This window comes from Triturus cristatus, chromosome 6 (assembly GCF_964204655.1).
Source record: "Triturus cristatus chromosome 6, aTriCri1.1, whole genome shotgun sequence".
NCBI lineage: Eukaryota > Metazoa > Chordata > Amphibia > Caudata > Salamandridae > Triturus > Triturus cristatus.
In genome coordinates, this window is record NC_140589.1 from 592,713,883 (window position 1) to 592,741,772 (window position 27,890).

General features: G+C 46.5%; 1 protein-coding gene across 2 annotated transcripts in view; it reads left to right on the forward strand.

Moving 5' to 3' along the window:
- Positions 1-550: 550 nt before the first annotated feature.
- Positions 551-27,890, forward strand: part of CYB5R4 (cytochrome b5 reductase 4) — a 1,096,425-nt gene continuing 1,069,085 nt past the window's right edge. Inside the window, exon 1 of one of the 2 annotated variants that reach the window (XM_085611035.1) lies at positions 551-797. In XM_085611035.1, the coding sequence (XP_085467161.1) occupies positions 723-797 (75 nt within the window). In that variant the 5' untranslated portion in view covers positions 551-722. The remainder of the gene's footprint in view (positions 798-27,890) is intronic. The other variant, XM_085611036.1, reaches the window with a different exon arrangement.

The following is a 27,890-nucleotide window of genomic DNA, read 5'->3' on the forward strand; positions in this document are numbered from 1 at the left end:
GTGGGTACATTGTATGCCCCTGGCATGGGACAGTTGAAGCGTCCTTGAAACATACCAAAGAGGTCTCTGGCAACAGTTTTAAGTTTATTAGTGTGAGCCCTGCAAATGTAGTTAACGACAACCAGAAGGTGATTTTGATTATGTCGATACAACAAGATGGAGGACATTGAAAACACAACTCGAATTAGCAAAAGCACTAACTGCCATGGATTTGAAGCGAATGGAGATCAGCTCCCGCAGCATCTTCCCTTGTACTCCTTACTTTGCCCGCTGTCTACATACCTTTCGTCTTGTGTTCACCAAGCTATTCGAGGATCTATTCGCAAACCAGTTTGTGATGTTTTCTTCTTTTCAGGTTTATACTGTCGGAGGGAAGTCTGTCAACATATATATTTCTAGGAGGAGATGCGCGGTGGTCCGGGTACAACATAGAACACGCTTTGCACTCTGTGACACTCTCTGGTTTGTTTTGGTCTTCTAGCTCCGCCCTTATGTCATCCGGAGCCAATAGAAGTGCAGCGCTGATTTCAATACTGTCTAATCAGCTAACAGTGTACAGGAAGCCGGTAGCGCATGAGCGTTTCTTGCTTTTCATTTCCTGTCTTCGGAACACTGCACCGCTGTATTCCAGCTTTGGTTACTTGAAGCTTGACTCAGGGGCATCGTGGTAGAAGGGGCGGCATGTGCCCACGTGAACTTCAGCTCATCGCAGCGCCTACAAGATGCTGAACGTGCCCTCGCAGTCCTTTCCGGCCCCCAGCTCCCAGCAGAGGGTGTCTGCTGGGGGCAGGAGTAAGGTACAGTGCGATATAGTGTGCGCGCCCGCCTCAGCATTCACTGACAACTGCTTAGCACAGCTAGACTCTTGTCTCTCTGTTCCAAAACCTGTCTGTCAAAATCACCTGCCAGCTTCAACTGATCGCCACCGTCAGAACGCCGGAGGTATTTGTCTGTATCCAGTTATCAGGAAGCAGACTCATGCTCCTTTGCACCATGCTGGGGTTTACAACTTTGTTGCTAGTCCTGATCGCAGAATGTAGCTGAAACCTGGATTGCCTTACCCTCAGCTCCTGTACAATTGTGTTTAAACCTGTGGTTAGAGCCTATTGTCCTGTGTTTGCGTCTTGCTTACGGAAGCCTGAAGTGCTTAGCAGTTGCAACATTGTTGCAGAGTAAGGAAGTTATGGGCTGTTTCGTACCAATGTGTTTATGAAACATCAAAACAACCGCCAGACTGTCTTCCTCTCATGACAACACAGTAAGTGTGCAGTAGATCCCGTCCCTTGAAATAATTCCCTAACTACTGCTAAGGAATTCATTTAAGTGCGTTGAGGGGCTATTGCAGCAGATAGTTTGACCTTGGTGTTCCCACAGATTAAGTAGATTAAGATTAAGTATTTCTCTGCCCTGCCGTGCTCTGCCAATTGTGTGTCTTTTGCTGTGCATGTATTTAAGGCATAATTAGCTTGATGTATATTGGTGACCAGAGTACCATGTTTCTTTTGCACCCGCCTTCGGGCAGGGAGGGAGAAGTGAAAATCAAACCCAGTTATGGTCATCTGTCGTCCCATGATTTGCTGCTTGCAGTTTTCATTTAAAAAAGAATGGCAAATGCATCATCTATCCTTGTCCTGTCTTTTCACAGTAGCAGATTAATTCCATGGCCATAAAGAGACAATATTGTTAGGGAGCTAATTAGGCACAGGCAACTCAAAACTCAAGTAATTATTGTCAAACTGTTGTAAATACAAGATGACTTCTTAGTAAACAGGAATCAGGTCACATAGATTATAAAATGTATATTTATTGAAGAAAACATCTCTTAAATTACAGGTTATGTGTTACTCCACGTATAAATTGTTAAGAGTGCATATTTATTTAACTATTAGATACACACAAAGTCAGCAGGGAAGGTGTTTAGCTTAAAGAAGCACAAGGAACTTGTTGAAATACAACAGATTAAACACGGCACAAACTGAGGGTACATGCGGGTAGACTGCGTCCACCCACTATTTTCCAAGGGTGGATGCTGTCTATCCTGCCAAAAAGTTGGCACCCACTTAAATATGCTGAATTTGTCCCGCTGTCCCACCAGGTGCAGCATCCTCACTGCTCAGTCCACTCTCTCCGACTGACACTCTTACAGCTCAGACACTCACCAACATTCCATTACATCACCCACACACTGGCTGAGCAGCAGGGAACTGAGGACCTATGGAAAGGATGCATCATAACAGCATCAGGTTACAACACAAATAGATCTGGCCCAAGCAAGTTGGAGCAATGGATATTGTTTTGCAAATGTTTGGTACAAAAAAGAAGGTGGGGAAAAAAAGCGTAAAACGTGCCGCTGTCTAAAAGTAGCGGCCATATGCGTGGAATAAAAATGTGAAATTATGGAACTCATTACCTGTCTTTATCAGAGTTATTTAGAAGCACTTGGCCTTTCGCAAAGCAATAAAAACCTGGCTCTTCTCTGGCACGGCTAAATCTCTATATGTCTAGCTCTTATCTTGCTTCTGTCTCCGGGACGTTGGTCTTGGTTGGGGTCGCGCTGGGACGCCCCGTTGCTGGGGCAGCCATGCGCGTTACAAATCAGACTAATAATAATAATAATAAGATCATTATGGCTGCTCAATTTTATTATGAATTTTAGTTGAACAGTATGGGTGCTTCAAAATAAGAAAGAGTACCAAGAACATGTATAGAAACCCTTTTAATTCTTATTTGTGCTGTGAAAAAGTACTACTGGTTTTGAATGACTATAACCTGAAGGCATAGTTTAAACACACAAGAATGACTACAAATTGGTAAAGAATTAAAGCTTTGGTTTAGTAAAGTATTGGCCAACCAGCCCTACCACATAAGTGCATTACTTTCTAGTTAGGTTTGCCTGTGATCATTAAAAATGCCATCACTGAGTGTAACACCACCACTTGCTGAAAAGAGAAGGCACATTGCCCCATGCAGTGTGCTGTGGTGGGCAGAAGCAAAATGTGAATAACAGGCCAGTGGATTGAGAGGGCTATCCCAAAGCACTTCTATGTACATATAAATGTATGTATTTATTATTTACAAATTTATAATCATGTGACCTTGGCGAGACTGCTACATTGGTTTCTATGCTTCACAGTTAAAAAGATAAACTGAGTTGTATGTTTTACTTCACGTATATATTGTTAAGAGTGCAGTTTTTTTAACTATTAGATGCACACAAAGACAGCAGGGAAGATGTTTAGCTTAAAGAAGCGCAAGGAACTTGTTGAAATACAACAGATTAAACGAGGCACAAGTTGAGGGTACATCCGGGTAGGCTGCATCCACCCATTATTTTCACAGGGTGGATGCTGTCTATCCTGCCAAGAAATTGGGACTCACTTAAATATGCTGAATTCGTCCTGCTGTAGGTTTCAGATACTGGGACACTTTTAGCAGTGCCTGCAAGTTGTCTGCCGGACTGTGTAGGTGGGAAGGGCGCTTTCTTATTTTAAATTCCTGATGGCCGAAGACTATGGCTTTTGAATTGTTTAGTCACTGTATATAAGAGAAATGCATGCACTGTAAGAATGTCACATGTGGTGATCTGCCCCCGTGTTTACACAAATACCAATTTAAATACTATTTTGTTTTATTTCTTTCATACCGCGACTCATCCCAATGCAGTGTGTTGGAGCACTTTACATCATTTGTAAACATTATACATTGACAATCAATCATATGTCTGTAAATCAATGTGCAGGAAGTGTTACATAAGACAGTGAGGGTTACAAGGTGTAGGAGTTACATGTCCTTCATAGCTCACTGTGCTATATGAGAAGGATTGCAGTTTATGAACTTTAAGCAAAAAAAAATATTTGTGTTAAAGCAATAAATCACTTACCTAGCTACGTAAAATAAAAATCTGCCATCTCCATGCTACATGATGTGCTTTGCAGGAGACACATCAACCGCCTATGCTACTTTGATTCAAAACTGGGGCTAGACAAAAAAATTAAGCAGAAGAGATTTACTGTCACATTTCTATGTGCCGCCAATTTCTTTGTGGCAGAGTTATTAAAAATACATGTATACGTTGAGGCCCAGTTGGGGGAATGGTAAAGATGGTGAATGGGACAGATCCACAATGAGGGACCTCCGCTCGTATCACCCGCCTGACACCATACTACAACATGGATGCCTCCACAAGCTATTCGTGGAGGTCCCTCTGTGATCCAGACCGGGTGCAGAAGCTGGGTGAAAACAGTGAGTGAGGCATAGCCCGGTGGGCTCAGCGACACCCTTCCTTTTATCGGCGAAGATCCCTGGTGTGTTTTCACAGCCAAGGAGTGGCGTCGAGTGTGTTGGCTCCCCAGCAAGTGGCATTCTTGTGACCCCTGTAGGCGGCCCGTGGGGCTGCACTGCCTGGCCCATCCCAAGCAGGGGCCCTGACTCGAGGCCCCCCCCCCCCCATCCGGAGACTTTGGTAGCCGGCCATCTCTGCCCTTCCATTGGTGGAGGCCTGGGAAGATGAGCCTGGACCTCCGGAGTCTACTGTGTGCAGGATCGGCACCGTGCACTACCAGATGTTCCTGACATTTGGCACACAAGACAGAGGAGTCCAGGCAGCTGAGGTGAGGAGGTGGACTCCTACCCCTGTACGCACAGCACTCCTGCCGACAGGTCTTCGCGTGGGTCCCCGCATGGCCCCGTGGTCAGGGTGAACTGAGGGAGGGGCAGCCTCTGGCTGGGTAGGCGTGAATTGCCCTTGACATGGAAGGCGCGAAAACAGTGCACGGGCCCCCTGCAGGCCCGGACTGGTCATATCGGGCACCGGGCAATCCCCCGGTAGGCTGGATGGGGTGGGGGGCCGGTTTTGCGCCAGGGGGCCCGTTCTGTTGTTGGGGCCGATTTGGGACCATGGTCGGTCCAAATCGGCCCCAACAATAGAACACAGTAAGTACATTATTTGTGCACAAATCAGGCCGCCTGGTGATGACTGAGCACAAAAATGCTTGCTGGTGCTCTGACGCGTGTGACGTGTCTGCCGATTTTCATTGCAAGGCAGCCAGGCTCTATGATCCGGCGGCAGGCCGCCCGCCACCCGCCCTACTCATTATAATTTTATTAAACAAAAAACACCACCTGACCATGATGATCATTAATGACATCATGGTCAGGTGGTGTTGTTAGTTTAATAAATTATAATGAGTAGGGCGGGCGGCGGACGGCCTGCCGCCGGATCATAGAGCCTGGTGCTTGATGATGACGCGCGCACATGTCACCACCTCCGCGTGCCTGTATTTTTTAGGGTGGGGTGAGGCCTGGGTCTACTGCCTGGTAGAGTGGTAGTAATGATTAAGGGGCAGGGCTCATCAGGGGCTTATAGCGCATTGGGGAAAAAGTGCGCGTGACCAGAGACTGACTGAGCCTACGCGAGCCAAGGTCGAGGCAGGCTGAGGCATTTCAGAGGCCAGGGGAAGACCGGGACTGGAAAGAGAGCGGCTGCTCAGCACCCCATAATTTATTCCCCCCTGTCTGCCAGTGCCGCCCGCAGGTGAGTGCTATGCTATTTGTTACTTCCTGGCCGGATCTGTTGATTTATGGGTGGCGTGGTTGCACTGTAGTGTCAGGGTAGTGGGCCTGGTGCCGGGGGTCGCGACTCAAGTCCGGGCTGGGGCGGGCCAGAAATTTCAAAAGCAAAAGGGGCCTAAGGAAGTAAGGGGCAAGGGGGCTACTACTAGGCCCAGGCCCAGGTAAAGCGTAGTGGCACTGCACTGGCTTTTGTTTGTTGCTGTTGCTTGCTTAATTTGAATGTGAGCGAGGTGGTGGCTGGCCTCAGGCCTGGCACTGCAGCCAGCACAGGTTTATGATTATCGCCTACTGCCTGACACGCGACGCCCTGACACTAAAAGCCGCAGGACTGGGTGACTGTGCAGCGCTGATTGACAGTCTAGTTCACGTTGCGATGTGCGTCCCCTGTCTCTTTCCTCTCCTTTCTTTTATTTGCTTCCCTGTGAAATGGATCCAAAAAAAAAAACACTTTTGCTGGAAATGTCGTATTTTTCTGTTATTTTATTTCCAAGGTGCAGCTTCGGGAATTAAAGGTTAAAATATGATAAAATAACTAAATAAAGTAAGACAGAGTGGTAGCAAGCTGGCCAGATTGATTTTATTAACACCCAAACACATTAGCGTCACTTTTACAGAGTTTGCCAGTGAAGCGCTATTTTTGTTTTCTTGTCTTTGTTTTTCCTGGGCTTGCACCTAGTGCACCAATCCTGGAGGTGCTGCAATGTGTGGATTGGAAAACAAAATGTGTACTGCGGCTCTGCGTCCAAGGATGTGGTCTTTTTTACCCTACTGCTTACATTTTGTAAGGATATAAGCAATGGGCGTTAAAATGGGTCCATTCAGGGCCCTGTTGTCATGTCCTCAACTTTTCAGGCAAAAACACTCACTGATTTCTGAATAGTGAGTGTAAAAGCGCTAAGCTAACCATGTTGTTCCTGCTTACATTTCACATGGTTTGCTAATTTTGCATTCCCTTTGAGTGTTTGCTTTTCCAGGATGTTGTTACTTTTTTTTTGTAGGCCACATATTGCTCTTGTCTAGTGCGTCATTTAAATTGAGCCACATCCAGGTGTTTATAGCCGGCAACAATTGGGTTGTAATTGAAGGTAGTGTGAGTTTTTCTTAGTGGGGCAGTATGGTGTTCAGTGGGGGAGAGGATGTGGCACTATGGCCAGAGCTGCTGAATTTGGAACTGGTGAACCAGGTTCACCCTTAATAACCAGTCCATTAGACCACTCTCCTGAGTGAGCACAACCCATGCTAGACTTTAGAAGGCTTCGCAAGACCTTAGAAGCTCTGGTGTCTTAGCACCAGCAGGCGGATCCTAGCAGTGGCAAGTGTGGTTTAACCTTCAAGGCTTGTCCACCACAATCCATACTGAAGTTCACCTCTAGTCTTGCGGGCAGGCCTATGAAGCAGCACACCCTAGAACAACAGTGACTGTCATTGAAGTCACAAGACCCTTGAAGGGCCAGCTCTAGGGCAGTGCAACCGGTGTGACCGCACCGGGTGCTGACTTTGGGTGGAGGCATTATGTTTGCAAGTATATTAAGATTTTAAAAGCGCTTGCTGCCTCCTTCCTGGCCTCCAGCAATTTTAGGCATCAATAAAAATGTCATGATGAATCTGGTGTTGAATGTTCTTCCTAGAGAGATCGGCATATTGTTTAGTGGAAGTTTTGACTTATGGAAAGGTAGCTCAGAGTGTTAATGTGCCTGCTGCAAAGAACATGTACCATGCAGATCACAAAGTTCACATAATGTAAATAGGTCAGTGGGCTACTGCTTTTGTCAGAGAGACCCTATTGTTACTTGCAGTTAATAAGTTAAAATCCTAACATAGAACAGTGAGCTATTAATGCACAGGGCACCACCAGTGCTAAGGCCGGCCCTGCCCTTGAGGGCAGTCTTCCTCACCCATAGGTACCTCCATTGGCCTTGTTTCAGAAGTAGTTACTGCAACTCATCAGGGATCGGCAATGCAGGATTTGCTCGCATACCAGACTAAGTTCTCAAACTTCAGTGTCTCTGCTTCATGCAAAAGCACTTCTAACATGTGCTGCCTGTTTTGGGGCCACTGGAATCATGCAGCAAAGGAGGACAAAATGATTCCGCAGTTTTGACTAAATTAAGCATTAAAAAAAGGCTGCAGCGTAATGCAGTATGTTTTCTGATACTTTATTATTTTTGACATTTGTACACATGTTAAGTCTCTGGAAAGATTTTGCCTCATTAGTACCAGTGGAACATACAAATGCAGCAGTGAGAAAGGTGACCAGTCAACCTTTGCAATAAGCCATCCACTCCGCAGCAACACAAGTCACATTTTTTATTAACTTTTGATACGTTTGAGCTTTAAACAATTTATTAGTTTAAATGGTTAGATCATGCAGCAGATCTTGCATTATGAGGCAAATACGGCAGGACCATGATTATATAGAAAACATTTGCAAACTAGGATATTTTGCCATTCATGTTTTAACTGCTGTTGTGGAAAAAGGGAAAAGTGCTGATGACAGAAACTCCATGGCTCGGCGACAAATGGCTTGTGCTTCCACATTTTATCGTATTTGGGACATTCTATGATTAGAAGCAAATCCCACTTTGTGAATGTATTTTAATGTCAATAACTCATTATAACCTTAAATAATCATGTGTATCCATTGGTTGATTAAACTGGGCAGTGAAATGCCAAACAAATACTAAAAATTGGGATGTTTGCGCATTCTTGCCACACCTCTGGCTCTGCCCACTGATCCAACCCTTGGGTTATTCCCACCCTCTGATTCTCCACCCACAGTTCCCCTACTTTCCCCCCCCCCCCCCCCCAACTTGGTAACCTGGTGCTCTTTAAGGTCATCAACTACTATTTACTGTGCTTTGAAAATTGATACAATTGAATATGTAATGTAAGATGTGCAGTAAAAATCACTATTTTGGTCTGTTGTTTTCTTGGGGGAGGACCCCCCCCCCAAACCTCCCCATTAGCGGTCGGGCTCGCGCACTGCGCACTCTCACTAAGCACCGGATGGGGGCTGGTCTGGCAAAATTTGCCAGGGCTGCTTTCAGTTCCCAGTCCGGCCCTGGCCCCCTGTGCGATTTTACTTGCCCGAGGGACCCCCCCTTGGAACACTAGTGGCTCTCCCAGATTACAGTCATAAGTGACTTCGACCCATGTGGATGGGCCTCGTCTATCGGCCCCAGGATTCCTGCTCATATGCTTGGCTTGTGCTGCCCTCCCTCGTTGACATTGGTTGCTGGTGAATGGTCACTATTGAGTTCAGGGCGGACACACCTGTTGCAGCTTTATCCTTAGTGGGCCCCTCCTTTGGAAAGAAGAACTATCCATTTGGAAGGGCTTACCCCAATGCCTCTTGGCTAACCAATTGCTCTAGGGATGTTATGTTAGGCCTTCTATGACGTGTTGCTCCTGATGCTCCTCTTCACTGCCTCTCTGGTGCATTTGGACGATTGCCGTCCTGCTCAGCTTGGGGAAGCACATGTGTTGTGTGGGATGTAGCGCTACACTCCCGGTCACTGTGGTTTGAGACCTAGAGTGGGTGCTCCTTACCCTTGTTTGAGTGGCTCTGCAGGACTTTGTATGCTAGAAGTTGCAGAGCCTGCATTGGTCGCTGTGGTCATCGGTTGCCGCAGATCTTCTACTAACACCCTATACTGAGTTACCACCTCCCGGTTTGGAGCAGCTGGAATGCTGTGCATATCCCTACTGTACTGGCCACCTGGGACCTTGCTTTGGGGTTGTGGTCGAGATCCAAGAGCCTGCTCTAGCAGACCTGTGACTCTCCATGGTGGTGTGTAATCTCAATTGAAGGCTCTTCAGACAGAGGTGACTCTGTTGCGAAATCGTGCAAACGATGCTGAGGGCTGCTCCCGGCGTAGCAACATTTGCTTAGTTTGGCTTCCTGAGGGGGCGGGGCCCCAGTAGGGACATCTTTCTTGAGGGCTGGATAGTTAATACAGTGCTTGAGGGGCAGAGATCCACTTTGACCTCAGTGCACCACACCCACAGAGTGCCTGGTCGGCTGCCCCCTCCCGGGCCCCACTTCGACTGGTGGTGGCACAGCTCTTCAGTGATTATGATCCCATATTACAGGTAGCGCTTACCAGGGGACCCTGTGAACATGTATTTGGACTACAAGGCAGATGTACAGTCCCAGAGTAGCTCTTTCATGCAGGCCAAGTGGCAGCTTCTCCAAAGGGGCCTGCGTTCCTCCTTACCGCTCCCAGCCAAGCTGTGGGTCATGGACTCTGGCACCACTAATTTTTGAAAGTCTTCGAATGAGGCCTGGGATTAGTTAGATAAGGGGAAACAACGGTTCCTGTGGACTCATAAAAAATGATTCAAGCAATATAATTTGCACAATCGCAATAAAAAGAGGGTAGAATAATGTCAGAGGTCAAGGAACCACCAACACATTTGTACAATTATGACTTGTTTTATAAACACTATTATATACATTGTTTAAATTTACAATAGAACAGATATTTGTGCACTGTGTCCCAAAGTGAAAAATGGAACCTAATCGTAAGTGACAGGGTGTATATTTATATACAAGGTTTCCATGAATCTTAAAAGGCGACCATTCTTGTATAATTTCTTTGTAAACAGCAACTGTATATAATAATACGCGCTGGGCAATGGTTCGCTCTTTCAGCTTGTCGACGGCGTTTCGACCCTCTATCAGTACGGGGTCTCCTCAGGACTAGTGATGCAGGGACATCTATAATGAAATAATAAGAGCATAAGCCCCATGTACCGGCACAAATGCGAGAAATAAAAAAGGGGGGACATGGAGTGTGAATTACCTGGATTGCTTAATGCGCAGCTTTGTGAACTAGTGATGTGCCACAAGTGAGAAGTGAAAGGGTATTAATCACAAGAGGACCCGTCCGGGTACTGCCGGGGGGGGGGGAATGGGAGAAAAGGAAAGTGTGGTTAAGGGAAAGCGGTGAGACAGGGCAGGATATGTGATGCACTTTGATTCAAAAGGTGCTCTTACCTCAGTGTGAAGAGCATCTTTTGAATCAAAGTGCATCACATATCCTGCCCCGTCTCCCCGCTTTCCCGTAACCACACTTTCCTTCTCTCCCATTTCGCCCCGGCAGTACCCGGACGGGTCCTCTTGTGAGTAATACCCTTTCACTTCTCACTTGTGGCACATCCTTAGTTCACAAGGCTGCGCATTAAGCAATCCAGGTAATTCACACTCCATGTCCCCCCTTTTTTATTTCTCGCATTTGTGCCGGTACATGGGCCTTATGCTCTTATTATTTCATTATAGATGTCCCTGCATCACTAGTCCTGATTTGCATATGGCCATGTCTGAACTGGGGTGGCAGAGTGGGCTAAAGAACGGTGATGGATTAAACCCAGATCAGTTGACTGGGGGTGAGTGCTTGCAATGTTCAACACTCCGTCCATCATTTCCTTTGGTTTTTGCTTTGTTTGACTGGTGGTGGCACAGCTCTTCAGTGATCATGATCACATATTACAGGTAGCGGTTACCAGGATACCCTGTGAACATGTATTTGGACTACAAGGCAGATGTACAGTCCCAGAGTAGCTCTTTCATGCAGGCCAAGTGTCAGCTTCTCCAAAGGGGCCTGCGTTACTCCTTACCGCTCCCAGCCAAGCTGTGGGTCATGGACTCTGGCACCACTAATTTTTGAAAGTCTTCGAATGAGGCCTGGGATTAGTTAGATAAGGGGAAACAACGGTTCCTGTGGACTCATAAAAAATGATTCAAGCAATATAATTTGCACAATCGCAATAAAAAGAGGGTAGAATAATGTCAGAGGTCAAGGAACCACCAACACATTTGTACAATTATGACTTGTTTTATAAACACTATTATATACATTGTTTAAATTTACAATAGAACAGATATTTGTGCACTGTGTCCCAAAGTGAAAAATGGAACCTAATCGTGAGTGACAGGGTGTATATTTATATACAAGGTTTCCATGAATCTTAAAAGGCGACCATTCTTGTATAATTTCTTTGTAAACAGCAACTGTATATAATAATACGCGCTGGGCAATGGTTCGCTCTTTCAGCTTGTCGACGGCGTTTCGACCCTCTATCAGTACGGGGTCTCCTCAGGACTAGTGATGCAGGGACATCTATAATGAAATAATAAGAGCATAAGCCCCATGTACCGGCACAAATGCGAGAAATAAAAAAGGGGGGACATGGAGTGTGAATTACCTGGATTGCTTAATGCGCAGCCTTGTGAACTAGTGATGTGCCACAAGTGAGAAGTGAAAGGGTATTAATCACAAGAGGACCCGTCCGGGTACTGCCGGGGGGGGGGAATGGGAGAAAAGGAAAGTGTGGTTAAGGGAAAGCGATGAGACAGGGCAGGATATGTGATGCACTTTGATTCAAAAGGTGCTCTTACCTCAGTGTGAAGAGCATCTTTTGAATCAAAGTGCATCACATATCCTGCCCCGTCTCCCCGCTTTCCCGTAACCACACTTTCCTTCTCTCCCATTCCCCCCCCGGCAGTACCCGGACGGGTCCTCTTGTGAGTAATACCCTTTCACTTCTCACTTGTGGCACATCACTAGTTCACAAGGCTGCGCATTAAGCAATCCAGGTAATTCACACTCCATGTCCCCCCTTTTTTATTTCTCGCATTTGTGCCGGTACATGGGCCTTATGCTCTTATTATTTCATTATAGATGTCCCTGCATCACTAGTCCTGAGGAGACCACGTACTGATAGAGGGTCGAAACGCCATCGACAAGCTGAAAGAGCGAACCATTGCCCAGCACGTATTATTATATACAGTTGCTGTTTACAAAGAAATTATACAAGAATGGTCGCCTTTTAAGATTTATGGAAACCTTGTGTATAAATATACACCCTGTCACTTACGATTAGGTTCCATTTTTAACTTTGGGACACAGTGCACAAATATCTGTTCTATTGTAAATTTAAACAATGTATATAATAAGTCTGTTGTGTTTATAAAACAAGTCATAATTGTACAAATGTGTTGGTGGTTCCTTGCCTTCTGACATTATTCTACCCTCTTTTTATTGCGATTGTGCAAATTATATTACTTGAATAATTTTTTATGAGTCCACAGGAACCGTTGTTTCCCCTTGTATAACCATTACCCTGGTTCTGTTAGTGAGTAGGGTTCCCCTGTCCTTTCTCTTTTGGGATTAGTTAAAGTCCTCACTGGTGGAGGCACAAAGGTTCCCCAAGGGGCAGGCCAAGAGAGGAACAAGGTGCAAGAGAACGGGCTCTGGTGGTGGTGGAACTGGAATCCCTCCAGAGCCACATCACTGATTCGCCTACCCATCCATGTCCTCCTTGAGTGAAGAGCAGTCACTCACCCTACCTGATATTCCTCCTGAATTACAAGCTGGCCCAGTGAATATATGTAATTATAATGCATGCGTTACATCGCATGCCATTACAACACGGTTGTTACAATGACCGCGTTGTTACATCACATACGATTACATCGCAAGTCGTTAAGACTTGCTGTAAGGTGCGCACTGGACTTAGGAATAGTATAATTTACTATTCCTACTCCAGTTCGTGCAACAGCAGGGGAGGTGTTGGATTGTAATTCCAATACCTTCTGCCCCCTACAGCAAGTCGTTGTAATAACTTGCAATGTAATCGTATGTGATGTAACAACGTGGTCGTTGTAACAACCACATTGTAATGGCATGCAATTTAACGCATGCAAAGTAAACAATCTCTCCTGGCCCAGCTCTCACCCCAATGTCCGTGGTTTAGGTGATCTGTGTGGTGGCCTCATATTCTTTATGGTTGTACCAGGTGGGCCGTGGCAGAATGTGTCCTGTGGGACGGCAAGGGCCTGGCTCCCCATGCTTTCCCTATCGCTGAATTCCCTGCACCCCCCTGACCTTGGCGGACTTCGATAGACTTTTTAGGTCTCGCCTGACCTAGCGCTTGTGCTGGTCTGGCGAGACTTTAAGTAAGGGCTTCAAAAAATGCTACCGCCGGCCACAGCTTGCAGTGCATGCACCACTCGCGCACATGCACTACAAGCTGTGGCCGGCGGTAGCATTTTTCCCCCGCGATCACTTTCACTTTGGAACGCGTCCCCTTTCACGGCCACGCGGCCTGTTACATTCAAAATAGTATTTTAAAGATGTTCTGTTGTTATTTAATTAAGATCTTACCTTGTAAGTGCTGCTTACATTACAGACACCCATGGTAAAAATATTCACACATCCGGTCAAAGTATTTAGCTTCAACGTAGTCTCAGAATAATTTCTGTCTCTGAGTCAACATCAGGAACTACAGTTTGAGGTATGAAGGGGCTGCTTCCTCCCTCCTTTCTGGAAGTGACATTTTGCCCGCACCGCAAACTTCAAGGCGCCGGCACCGCACGGCAAAGAAGAAGAATGGTGAGGGCATCACATCGCTGGGAAGCTAAACCCTGCAATGTGCTGTTTCTTGGGCAATGATTTAAATCGGGTTACAAGAGAATTCGTGGTTTTAATGTTCGACCAGCACCCCTTGGACTTAGAAAAGCGGTGGGGCACGCGAAGATGTAGTGAACTGTGTGCTGCGGACTCTGTACTTTAGCACAGATGAGCACGTAGACTGGAGTGCAGGCGATGGCAGCTAAATTAGTTGAACGGCTTCTTGTTTTTTTTTTTCACTTGTTGAGATTTTCTTTATACCCTGGCTCAAAAGATTGCCTTACCTGGCACTGACTATATTATGTTTTCAGATGGTTAATGAAATGGTAGCCTATACACTCCGCAGTTGGGCTTAGGTTGTGGCCAGGTGGCACACTTGTGCCCCCAGATCCTAGGACAGATGTGTTATTTAAAATGAGTTTTTGTAGCGTGGCACTGATCAAACACAAGCAATGGCAAAGCTAACAGGTCTGACTTGTTATATGTGTTCTTCGTTTTAATGGGTATTTATATATGCAGTATGATATGCACAAATGGAAAGCACAGATAAAGGGGCCCATATGCACACGGATAATGCCCAGCCGCACACACAGAGACTACAAGTATACAGACAAAAATGCATGTGTAGTCAGACAATTCACATGGGCAGGTGCAGACACGGTGGATGTCCGTCTGATGTATGCATGCATGGATGAATACATCCATGGTTAGATAACAGAGTTTTAAGTGGGATGAAACAACTGGGAAGTCTCAAAGGGGCGTGGCCGATGTAATAAACTAGCATGGCTTAAACACATAAACTAACAAGCATTGGCATAGCCAATAGGTCTCGCTTTTGGAACCTTATAAGTATTTAGTTATGCAGCACAATATCCTTGGTGCAACAACAACTGTTGCATGGCAAAACACTTATAAGGTCCCAAAGGCGAGACCTATTGGCTATGCCAATGCTTGTTTTGTTTCATGACTTGTTATTAGTCTGTGGTTTGTTATCGCTTTGACCTGGGTAGGAGAGTTGGGATTGATGTTCAAGTTTTTTTTTCGGTTTTATTTTGCCTTTTTAGTTGAGAGAGTGTGCGGGTGCATTGCTGGAATGCGGGTGGGACGTGAGGAGACATGGGGGGTGCCTTGATGATTCAGTAATGACATCAAGAGATGCTGGTTCTCACCCCATAGATAATTTTGTATCCTGGAATGTACGGGGGACGGGGTCTCTTAAGCGACGTCATCCAGTATATTCTTACCTGAAACATAGACGCATTCATATAGCCTACCTCCAGGAAACACACATGTAAGCAGTGGAGCTGCTGTGGTTGCAGTGCCGCTGGAGGGGCCAAGTGGTGGGAATTGCTTACTTGGCATATGCTCAAGGGGCTTTGATCTGGGTGGTGTCTACAGTACCCCTTTGGATTGTGCACCAGAGGGTAGACCCTGAGGGGCAACATGTGGTAGTTGAGGCATAGTTAAACGTTCACCCATTGCTCTTTTGGAGCTCAATACACCTGATGTAGGTCTGTCCCATTTTCTTGAGGCCCTTTCTCCAGCCACGATCCATAACTTACATGCACTAAGCCTCGTGGGGGAAGGTGTGATTTTACCTATGGACAGGTCTACTCCCCCTCTTCCTGGCACACATTTTCACTTATTTGCAGATTGGCTGACACATACAGACTTCGAGAATATCTGCATTCCCTGAACCCCGTTGAACAGAAATATTCTCACTTCTCCCATGTCCACCCGCTCAATATCAGAATTGACCTCCTCCTGGGCAATCGTGCTATGATCCCCTTTAGTTTGTTAGGCTGAATACCTGGCTTGCACTTTGTAAGACCATAATCGTCTCCTGGTGGCGTTGAGTTGGAGTTGGCGTCGGACCCTGATCCCCACCTGGAAACTGCCTGCTGCCGCACTTGTGGATGCTGTGTTCTGTGAGAAAGGTCTCCCACGTCACCCAGTACTTTGAGTTAAATGATGATACTGCGTCTGAAAGGGGGTCGATTGGGACACTTTCAAGGTGGTCTTGCCTGGCCTCTGCATTAAAACCGAATATGTAATGAAAGTGACCTTCCGACACAAGCTGCTGGCAACGGAGGATACCATTCGTGTGGCAGAGAACCATATGGGGGCTGGAGGCGGTTGGCTGGAGGAATTAATATCCCTCAGGGCTGACCACAGGGCCCTGGTAGACAGATTAGGGAGTTTTGATTATGTGGAATAAACAGCTAAGCAACATGCAGAGGGTGATTGGGTGGGGTATGTTCTGCGTGGCTTTTGTGCTCTCTGAGCGAGAGGCTCCAGTTGACGCCCATTAGGCCCCCCACAGGAGAAATACTCACAACGCAGTCAGCCATCAACATGGCCTTCAATTAGTGCAGCTTTCTCTAGCTGCGGTTGGGGAGCCCACTTTATCAGCATAACTGGATGGTTTACCAATTCCTTGCCTAGACCCGGTCCATCATTGGACCCTTGATGTGCTATAGGCACTTACAGAGGTCCATCTGGTGCTGGGCCAGATGGTACATAATAAAACACTGGGGACAGACGGATTTCTGCTAGAGTTTTGCTTGAAATATAGAGCCCTGCTCACCCCAAAGCTCCTACAGATGTTTCAGTCGGCTAAGTGCAAGTGTTCTTCCACTGGCCATGTGAGAGACACTGATTGCGGAGCTGCCTATGCCAGATGGGGACCCATTGAAAGTGCTGTCCTAACGACCGCTTTCTCTGCTCATCACAGACTGTAATGTCCTCTGAAAGATCATCGCTAATCGACTGTTGACGCATTTTGCCATTCTTGTCCACTCAGACCAGAATGGCTTTATCCTTGGGAGAAATACATTCCTCAATCTCCATCGACTGTTTCGCCTCGTGAATTAGCAACCCTGACAGTGGCTCTTTCATTGGAAAATAAAAAGGCCTTTGGTTCTCTGGGTTGGCCCTAGTTGTGTGGGGTGATGCAGCGCATGGGTCTGGGCCCAGAGATATTGAAGTGGATTGATCTACTTTACACGAAACCCGTTGCTAAAGTGCTTACGGGCAGTGAAATCTCAGCACCATTTAGGGTGTGCAAGGGCACCAGACTGGGGTACCAACCTATCCACTCAAATCCTCGCTGGCTTTGGAGCCGCTGGTGGGTTTATTTTGCCTGTGGGGCCTGCATTGGGGCTAGTGGAGTGACACCAGCTATGTGCTGATCTCGCTCTATATGGAAGACGCACTGGTATTTATCTGGGACTATTGGTGCAATATCTGCAGGGTGATAGAGGCACTAGAGGATTTTGGCTGGGCGTCTAACTTGCGATTGAATTGGTCCAAGTCTTGTCTCCTCCCACTACGCAAGGTTCCTGAGGCGGAGCGGGAGGGCCCCGCTATTCTCGTCTCCTTTTACAATATGACACGTTCTGTTGCCTTGGGGTCAACATTTACCGTGCAGAACTGGATCTGGTGGATGGCAACTTGGGCAGGAATCTGACAGGAGCGCCCTGCTTTCTGACCGTTTGGAACACTCTGCAGCTCTCCCCGATGGGCAGGGTGTCAAATGCTACAATGCTGGTGTTGCCCTGGTTGCTGTATCACTTTTTGGCCCTGCCTGGCCTTCTACCCCTGTGCTTTTTTAGGGAACTGAATTCTTTTCTCTCTGACCTGATCTGGTACTTGAGGAGTAAACCAGTAGCTTGAATAAGTTGTTTGCCCTCCCTGGAAAAGGGGGGACTGGCCACAACACACTATGAGCTCTACTATGCTGCTGCGCAACTGCAATGGCCCATGAGGTGGCTCGCGGTGAGTGTCAATCCAGAATGGGTTTGCATTTTCCGGGATTTAGAGGGACAGGACATTTTGGAATGGCTCATGGGCCTGCAATGTGGTGAGCAGCGGGCAGGAATGCCTCACCAGGTTGGCTAAATCCTGCTGGGATAGTTATGTGACGCTACATTTAGGCCCAGTGTTGTATGCCCCTGCTCTGATGCTGTGGGTGCTCCCGGCATTTCGTGAGATTGCTACTCCTCATGACACGGCACATGTTTGGAATTGAGTGTTCTCACGTTAAGAGGTTGTATGAACGCCAGTTCCTATCACAACTTGTAACGTTCCTACCGTTTTGGCGTGTTGAAGGGATTCCCTACTTCGGTTCTTGAGGGTTCTGGTCCGTCCAAGGTAAGGGTAACTCCTTCTGGTAGCCACTGTGCTGCAGACAATGAAAAAAGGCTAAGCAGCCTGTGACTTCCAAGAGGAGTCCCAAGAGGAAAAGCCCTGTAGGGAAAAAACCTCTACTGGAAGTGAGGACTCCAGGAGAAAGAAGGAAGGAAAGAAGCCACCAGTAAGGAAAAAAGATAGGCAAGGAATCCAAACCGGAGTAACGGCTATGATCAGGAACAAGGTACACCAGCAAGAATCACAGATACACCAGGCAGGAGCACAGGATGTCACAGGAGCGAGGCCACACCAACAGGAGCGAAGAGTGTTGCAACGCAAGGAAATGAAGGATTTAGTCCTTTAAATACCCATGAACAGGAAGTGACCAAACAGGAAATGACCAAACAAGAAGGAAGTAACCACCATCTTGGATAAGGAAAAGGATAGTGGACGGAATTGGAAGGTCGCTATCTTGAATTGGTAGAGCCGATACTTCCCAAGGCCTTCTGGGAAGAAAACTATGGAATCATGGGAAGGAAACAAGATGGCCCCCAAGAAGAAATGAAGAAAGAAATATATCACCAGTGAAAGGAAGGTAAGAAAATAGTGCCCCAACATGTGAAAATAGGAAGCTGCAGTTCCAAAACTGGAGTTGCAGCATTCCTGTCATGCATATTGTCAGATAACGGACCGCCGCGTAGGTATTCGGTGTGCCCAACACAGAAAAAGGGCAGGCACTGCGGGACGCACCCACGATGCCAGAACGACAACAGCTGGCTGCCGCGCAGGACCGCGATGTACTCGAAGAAAAGAGGGAGGCGCTGCGGGCTGTATCGTGGCTTGCGAGGAAGAAGCAGGCAGCACCGCAGTCAAAATCACCGTCTGCAGTGCAACAGCTCCTTCCAAGATCTACGAGATTCACGAGGGTCAGTTCTTCACATATAATGCCTTGGTGGCACCCATTGGGGCCTTGTGGGGGCCAGAGCATGCTGAATCAGCCACGTCTTTTGTGCTTCAGGTTTTGTTAGGACATGATTTTGGTAGGCACGCAATCGCACTGCTCTACTGCGGATTGCTGGAACTTCGTATGCCACTTCTCCAGGCCCTCAGGGACAAATGGGTTCAGTCTCTTGGCCAGCAGCTGTCGGACGCACAGTGGGCTTGTGCGTTGGAACAGGTGTGGTGTGTCTCCAGAAACTCCTGCCGGAAATATATCCAATTTAGCTATGTCCACCAGACAAGTCTAACCCCAGTGTGCCTTCCTCATATCTTCCTAGGTGTCCCGTCAGTTTGCCCCCAATGCCCCTGTCCCGAAGCTGTTTTTTATCACATGGTATGGGACTGTACAGAGATTGCCTGTTACGGGGGGGGCTGCCGTTCAAGCTCTGATTGACATTATGGACCGTCCCCTGCAGTATTGTCAGGTCCCTTAATTTGGTGTTCGTCCTCCTGAAGCACCGTATAGCAATGACTTGAAAGTTTGCTGTAGCTCCACCACTATGGCTTTGGTTGCAATAACTATTTAAATGGCCAACCACTGAGGAGGTGACTTGGAGATCACTTCCTGTGCTGCTGGAGTGACACCGCAGCTGTATACCTGGGATATCTATATTGATAAATTGTCAGCCAAGACAGTTGAGGGACCCCTTGAAACCTGGGTGGGCATTTGTGAACATTATGTAGCCTTGCAGGATGGGATTGGCTACAGTAAAATCGTGTCTTTTCCATGCCGGACCTGAGATGTTGGGAGTATGCCCCCACACAACACACTGATTTCTCATCTATACCTCTGCTGACAACGAGGCGGGGTTGTCCCCTCCACTGCATAAAAATGGTAGTGTAATCCTTGCTTTTGCCCTCCCTTTCCTCCATCTTCAGCTCATCCCCATGCTACTCTGGCGCTAATCCATGCTGCCCCACTGGATGCTTCGCATTCACAGAAAATCTTTGATTATTTCTCTTGTTTGGTTGTGCTTTTACATTACAGCTCCTTTCCATATGCACCAGACCCCTCTCGAGGACCCCCTGTGCTCTTCCTCCTCACTAATGACCTAGCGGGTCCTGGTAGATCGGAAGGAGGTTCATTGGCAATTTACATGTGTGGCTGAAGTACAGCTAACATATGTTAGATAGTCATTGTATTACACATACACATATTATACATATTTTAATATGAGCACTCCAAATGAGATGCCCAACACTGTATTGACATATCTACTGTGTGAACTGTATTAACCTTCTTGCTCACAGACATTGCTGTGCTGACTGAGATATTTGTATCAGTATCTCAAAACTCAATAAAGAGCTACTTGGAAAAAAAACATAAGTTGAGGCCCAGTTTTTATGTCAAGCTTGCATCACTTTTTTGGCATATCTCCAATGCAATCTCACTTGTTAAATCTCGTAATGCTCTCAACTATACTCATGATAGATCTGCTAAACATGTCTGAGTTATTAAGATCTGATGTCACTTTTTTTGATGTCACTTCCTGTGAGGTCATGGGTTGAGATGCCACTTCTTTGTCACATGCGATGTCTTACGCCGTGATGTCATGTGCCATGATATTACTCCTGCCTCGAGAAATCAGCCTGCCCATTCGCTATGAGGAGTCAGATTTTAGCAGGGCCAGCTATTTTTACAGCCTATTGGCCCATTCTGGTGAGCTGACAATAACCAGGTGTTCTGTTCAAACAAAAAGTGAATGAGCAATAAAGATGCCTTCAAATCTTTTTATCTTGTCACTTTTGCTCTGCTTTCAGAGACTGAGGTCAAATGTCAGCTTATGTCTGCCTACAGTTTGCTGCTTATTTTATTTTGGAGGTTGTTGTCTACTTTTCTTTCCCTGACTGTAAAGTTAAAGGATTTTGTAAAGTGAACTGTCTGACAATTGTGTGTACAGCAAGTGTAAAATGAAAGGCTGAAGGAAGTCAGGTTTCCTTTCTAACACAACTTTTATATAGCTTGTAAATGAATGGTACACATATTTAAAAATATATTTCAGAAGTTAGGAAAACACTTTTTTTTAACTCTGTAATATAAAGAAAGATTTTAACAGGATCAAAACAAACTAGAACTCTTGACTTAGTGATGTGCTAATGCTAAATACTTTGGCTGAAACACAATTTTCAAAAATTATTGCTTGTAAACTATATAGTTTTATCAGTAAGATTGCATGTTAGTGGGAAAGTTTGTGGCCATTTCAATGGAAAGTATGCTGTCTGCAAATGACAGTCCACTACCACATCATTCTTTACTAATAGGTTTATTGAAAGTGAGAGTTTTTAAGCATGAACTGAGAAACAATCCTGCCCCCTCCCTGATGACAATGCTATTAGTGAACTAAGTATGCTACCACATCATGCTTTAGTAATAGGTTTATTAAAAGTGAGAGTTTTTATTCGATCACGTAGAGTATTCAAGTCACTAGATCTGCAGGTCTGGTAAAATTTTTATGATTTTTCGAGGCCTGTGCTTACATACTGCCTAACTAGGTTAATCTCCCCACTTCTTTTTTTATGGCTTGCGCCCTGAGATTAAAGATATTTGTTTGCAAGTATTTTATATCAAACAACTGCCAATGGGGCAGTGTAAAAAAGTGGTTCTGACCATCTGAGCCGCCTGGATTTTTTGCTTTTTGATCACCTGATTTTGGACCTTTTACCTTGGGAGAGCCTCATTACCTGGGACTTATCCACTGTAAACTCATTGTAAAATGGACTGCACATGTTTTCCGCCAGTGTCCGCATTGTGAGATAAGGCAGCTGTGACGCAGCCAGGGTAAGGGGCACTAGGCGGGTTGCATTTGGACACGTGTGCACACGTGTGCACCTGTGTAAGGACTGCGCGGGGGAGATTTCTGTTGTGCGCGTCCAAGGAGTTGTGTACAGATAGAATGGCGCACAAGGGACTATGCAGAGTTGGGTGGTGACATGGAGTTGGCCTTAGAATGTGGGGGTACACAAGCTGTAGGATCAGAGGCCATTCCCCAGGGTGGAGGTCTTCTCTTCAGGAGGGAGAGATGGGGTGAAGCTGCAGGGCATTAATCAGCAGCTGTCACCCGGTGCCAGGCACCAGGCCTATTCCAGGCCCCTGTTATGATGTCAGCGAGTGGGGGAAGTGGGTTTTTCAGAGACCATGTGGCTAGGACCCCTGGACAACACCATATTGAAGGATCCCAGAGGCCTGTTCAGGAAGGTGGGATCAGAGGCAGAGAGGTGATGTGGCACTGCAGAATAGACAAGAGGTGCATTCCTGCCAGCATCCTCTGCCCCTTCTTTAAAGGTCTGGCAAGGAAAGAAGAGCTTTCTTTGGGATATGCTATTACTGAGGGACTTCGGGCTGACGCCATGGACAGGTGGAAGAAGGAACCCCCTGACTGATCCCAGGACTCTAGACTGTGCCTCTGAGGGAGTCCAGGACTAGTGAGAGACATCCTGGGTTTCTGTGCAAGGAGAGAAGCCAAAACAGGAAACCAGGTGAAAGGTTGGTGCAGGTGAGCCAGTAAAACCTGCTCCCTGTTGAGTACATCCTTTTGGTGGCCAGGAGGCAGAAGGAGAGTGCTTCATGTGTCTATGCCACCAGGAGCAAGAAGAGGCCAGGATAGTCAAAATCGTCACAACGGGTCCCGAGAGATGCCCCCCAGTAGGTAGTAAAAATTTGGCATCTGGGGGACTGATGACCAAGCATGTGGGGCTCCGCCGCCGGTCTCTGGTGTGCCCCCGGGGTGGGTCTGATGTCACGGGCTGCCCCAGGACGAAGGCAAAGTCACTCCTCGTGAAGGGCCCCAAAGAAAAGTCGGGGAGCGCCATTGCACCCTTTGAAGGTGCCCAGAGACCCAGCGCCTCAACCATGGGCCCCAAAGTGGTGGAGGAAGCCGGGGAGTGTATCATAACCCCCATAAAGGTGCCCAGGGACCCAGGACACCAACCCTGTGACCCAGAGGGTGGAGGAAACCGGGGAGTGCCATCACATTTCCCATGAATGGACCCCAAAGTAAATTCAGGGAGCGCTGTTGTGCCCCTGTGAAGATTCCTGGCGGCCTAGGCACCCATCCCTGGGCCCCCCGAGTAGCTGAGGAAGCCAAGGAGCACCGTCGCGCTCCCATGAAGGTGGCCAAGAGGCCCAAGACCTTCATCCCTGGGCCCCGATGAAGACTAAGTTGGGGTGCGCTGTCACGCCCCCATAAAGCTGAACAGGGGCCCAGGACCTGATCCCCTGGACCCTATGGCTGGAGGAAGCAGACGACTGGCTGCAGCACCAGCATCTGCCCGCAGGAACGGGCAGACCAGAAGGGAGGGCCATCCCGGAGCAGCACACAAGGGTGCTGGCTATCTGGGGAGGTGGCGAGAGCAGCCAGGGTGGGCTCCCCGAGCTTCTCTCCATCACCAGAAAGGCACAAGGGGTGCCTGAGTGGGATCAAGCACCCAGAGGAAAAGTGAGTCGTGGCGGGAGGCCGCTTACCTACAGGAAATCCAGCGCAGCTCTCCCTGGAGCAGTGGCTTGATATGCACGCTTACAGTGGAGCGCCCAATAATGGCCTGCTGGGCATGGCCCATTCTTTGTGAGGAACTACTCGTTTGCAGCATGTGGTGACCCCAGAAGGATAGGGTCACCAACATCTTGAAGCCAATGTGCGAGGAAAGCTGCCGGAGCAGCGCAGACTTTCCCCAAAAGAATGTGAAAGTCCCCACCTTAAGTCTCTGGGGATCAGGTAAGAATAACCCCTTAAGGGTTTAATTGATTAGTCCAGCTCTCCTGGTGCTGGAACTTTTGTTCTACAGCGGGGAGGATCTTTTTATCCAAGGACAATGATTACGGTTGCTTGGCTGGTTACCAAAGTCAGTCCATTGAGAGCTTTCATGTTGTAAACACTCTCTAGGGGTGGAAGGAGGAAACTGCATAGGTGTGTAGTTAGAAGAATGATGCATATGTCATGGGCTTTAGAATGTATTTGTTCAATGCAGCATGTTTTTAATGTGATCCCTCAATGTGGCAAATGCAAAAAAAAATTCAGCATTCCGTCCATCATTTGTTTGCTGTAACACTTTTCGCCCTGAGTGGGATGGGTATGCCCAGCCGTGGGTCCCTTGCTCACTGTGCCACTGGATTCAAGCTAGCCTGGCTGAAAAAGTGACATACCCTGAAACTGGTCCCAGGATGCTTGTTTCCGGTCCAGGGAGGACCTGGCCTGGCAGTTCGGTCTAAACTGTTCCCATGGGGCACATGGTCAAGACTTATTTGCATATGGCTAGGGCCAAACTGGGGTGGCGTAGTGGGCAAAAGAACGATGGATTTAACCCAGATCTTTCGACTGGGGGAGAATGTTTGCATTGTCAGCATTCCGTCCATCATTTGTTTGCTGTAACACTTTTCGCCCTGATTGGAATGGGTATGCCCAGACGTGGATCCCTTGCTCACTGTGCCACTGGATTCAGGCTAGCCTGGCTGAAGAAGGGTGACATACCCTGAAACCGGTCCCAGGATGCTTGTTTCTGGTCCAGGGAGGACCTGGCCTGGCAGTTCGGTCTGGACTGTTTCCATGGGTCACAGGGTCAAGACTGTTTTGCATATGGCTGGGTCCAAACTGGGGTGGCGTAGTGGGAAAAAGAACGATGGATTTAACCCAGATCTTTCGACTGGGAGAGAATGTTTGCATTGTCAGCATTCCGTCCATCATTTGTTTGCTGTAACACCCTCAATGTGGCAAGCACCCTTTAGAGGTGTAGACATTATAATTGCAAAGCGTTGTTATGATCCCTGTGGTGCCTTGTAGGGGCTGTGTTTGAATTGCGTTATTCATGTTGTCTCCCACACACTCCCAAGTCATGCTTAGACATTTATTCTTGCCAGTGCTTTAGCTGAATAACAAGACTGTCAGCCACTGTGGGTAAAGTTGTATACTTTATTGTCAGTATCCAGTGCTCTCGGTCAGGCTTATATCTAGCTATTGCATGTGTTCCCATTATGAAATGCTTGTTGAAATAACGTGGTGGGCAGCCACTCGCTTGGTGGCGGTGGTAAGGGCCTGTCTTCAAGTTATGGCCAACCCTTGGCATTTAGGGACAAGGTAACGTTTATACATGTGAGTGGTGGTACTAGAGCCCCCTCTTGTGGGAGGGTTGTAAATGTTTACACAATGTCATCAAGAAGTATTTCCATCCACGTATGTATATTTGTAAATTGTTAAATAGTATTGAGTAGTGTGTGTGTAATAAATGTACTTTTCCTGTTTCTAAAGAAAAGCACAGACTAGACAGTCATGTATTGAGTGTTAATATTGCGTATCTGTGAATGGTGAATCAACCTCCCTTGAGTAGGCCTTGGATTACTCTGCAACGCTACCCTATGAGAGTCAAGCGCTACAATGGGGTGTTTGGCTCCCGGTGAAAGACAAATGTAAATCCATTTCTTGTACGGGCCACACAACTAATGCCTCGTTTTACAACAGACAGGGAATCTCGAAGCACTAGAGTTCCTGAAATGTCTCTTCTCAGTGCGTGATCAATGGTAGCTAAAAATGGTAAAATCAGAAGGAATTTACATGAATTTAGTTAATATGGAGACCGTAACTTTTCTTTGACCTACTATACTGTTACATGAAAATAAAAATATATATCTGTATTATTAAATGCAAAATGCAGCTTGTGTGTGGGGTGAAGTAGTCCTATTCTGTGAAGGGAGTGGTGTCTAGCCAGGCGTACCTTGTCTTATCGGCCAGAGGTAAGGATGACCCCTTCCAGAAGCAACTATGCCACCGGTGTCAAGAAATGACATCAGGCAACACATGCCTTTAAGAAAGACCCTGAACTGAGGAAGAGGCTGCGGTGCAAAAACACCTCCAGGAAGTTTGAACAGTTCTAGTGTAGTTGAAGTTGGAGGAGAAGTTAATGGAGGACTCAGAGGCTGAAGGTCCTGGTGAAAAAGTTCCAAAAGCAAGAGAAGGATACCTGGGACAAAAATATAACCAGTGGTTATGAAAGCAACAAAAAATACTTCCAAAATGCGTTGCGGCACCGGGAAGAGTCAGGTGTACCTTGTCTTCATCGGCCAGAAGTAAGGATGACAGTTTCCAGTAGCAACTATGCCACAGGGGTCAAGAAATTACACCAGGCAACACATGCCTTAAAGAAAGATCCCGAAGTGAGGAAAAAACTGGGGTGCAAAAAAACCCTCCAGGAAGTTTGAATATTTCTAGCTTAGTTGAAGCTAGAGAAGAAGGTTGATCGGAAGTTGATGAAAAGCTCAGAGGCTGAAGATCCTGGAAAATAAGTGGCAAGGCAAGAGAAGAATACCTGGAACAAAAATATCCGAAGTGGGTATGAACGTAACAAAAAATACTTTCCAAATGTGTTGCGGCAAAGGGAAGATTTTAACAATTTCTCTTTTTATATAGACCAAACAGGAAACTGTCCCACATTTCAATTTCTCCACCTTGAATTGAATTATGTGGTATTGAACTAAAAAGCTGCCACCATCTGTGAATGGAACTAGAATAACAATCTAGCCCCATAGCCTTCTGGGAATCCTGGAGTTGCTGCTGGGAAAAACATGCCTAGGAGAGAGGCAGGTAATTCACTAACCCATGCTGTGTGCTAGGACTCCAGCAGGGAAGAAAGCATTGAGAGGGCTGTTCATGAATGACTGCTGACTGCTGCAAGGTAAGGGCAGCTTGCCAGACTGAGCTGTACTGAAATGAGCCAACTCATCCCCTCTCGAGGTGGCCTACACCTGAAATGATCAGTGGCTGAATGGGAGGCGACCGCCGAGTTGGCACAACATATGCAAACTTTCAATACTATTTTTCAGTGTTTTCTATAAAGCCTACCTAATTGATCTCTTATGAACCTTTGCAATCTGTGTCTCTGTTCACATAAAATCTAGCAAATCAATACTTCATAGTCGCCTCTGTAACTCAGTTCATGATATCAGGATACATATCACTGAATTTACCTTGACTGGTCCCCCATGGACTCACATCCTTCTTATTCTGCATGTAATCACTTTACTATGTTAAACTCTAATCTCTGAACAAATTGTTATTGAGTATATAAGAACGTTTATGCCATTGACATCATCACATTGTCAAATGAAATCAGAGGTAAGCAATGGAAAATAAGATAGATTTAATGACAAACGTATTTTTAACAGAGTGTTTTAGCAGTTGTCTGGTCTAGGGAGCGTATCTTCAAGAAGACGAGATGTGTTGGAAATCAGTTCTTTCCAGATCTCTTTTGCATATATCTAACTAAGATAATTGGAGTCTTCAAATCAGATCAATCTTTATTCAAGTGTCAGAGACACACACGAGAGTACATACAAATCTAGAAACAATATTAATAAAAAAAACATAATATATACATACCTAAATAATCTGTCATTTAAAATAGACAAATATAGGAAATTACAAAAGCATTGCCTTCCTACAAACAACTGCCTACTTCAAGAAGGACTGTACCCTAAGACATGCCTTCTCATCATTTACAAGTTGTTAAAACTGTAGGGCTGCTCTGTACAGTGCAAATTTGAATTGTCTGAAAAAATTATTTAGGCACTGCATAGTAAAAATAGCGTAAAATATGCACAAGAAAATAAAGTGCTTTAGAGACTATTCCCCCATAGGCATGTGCGTATAAATGGACCAGTATGATGACCCAGAGGGAAGCACGGCAAATATCTGACTGTCCCTGTTCTGAAACAGAACAGTAGAGACCTAAAGAAATCGAAGACGAGTAATTAAAAAATAGGGTTCTAAACTCAAACTCTTTATAGTGGGT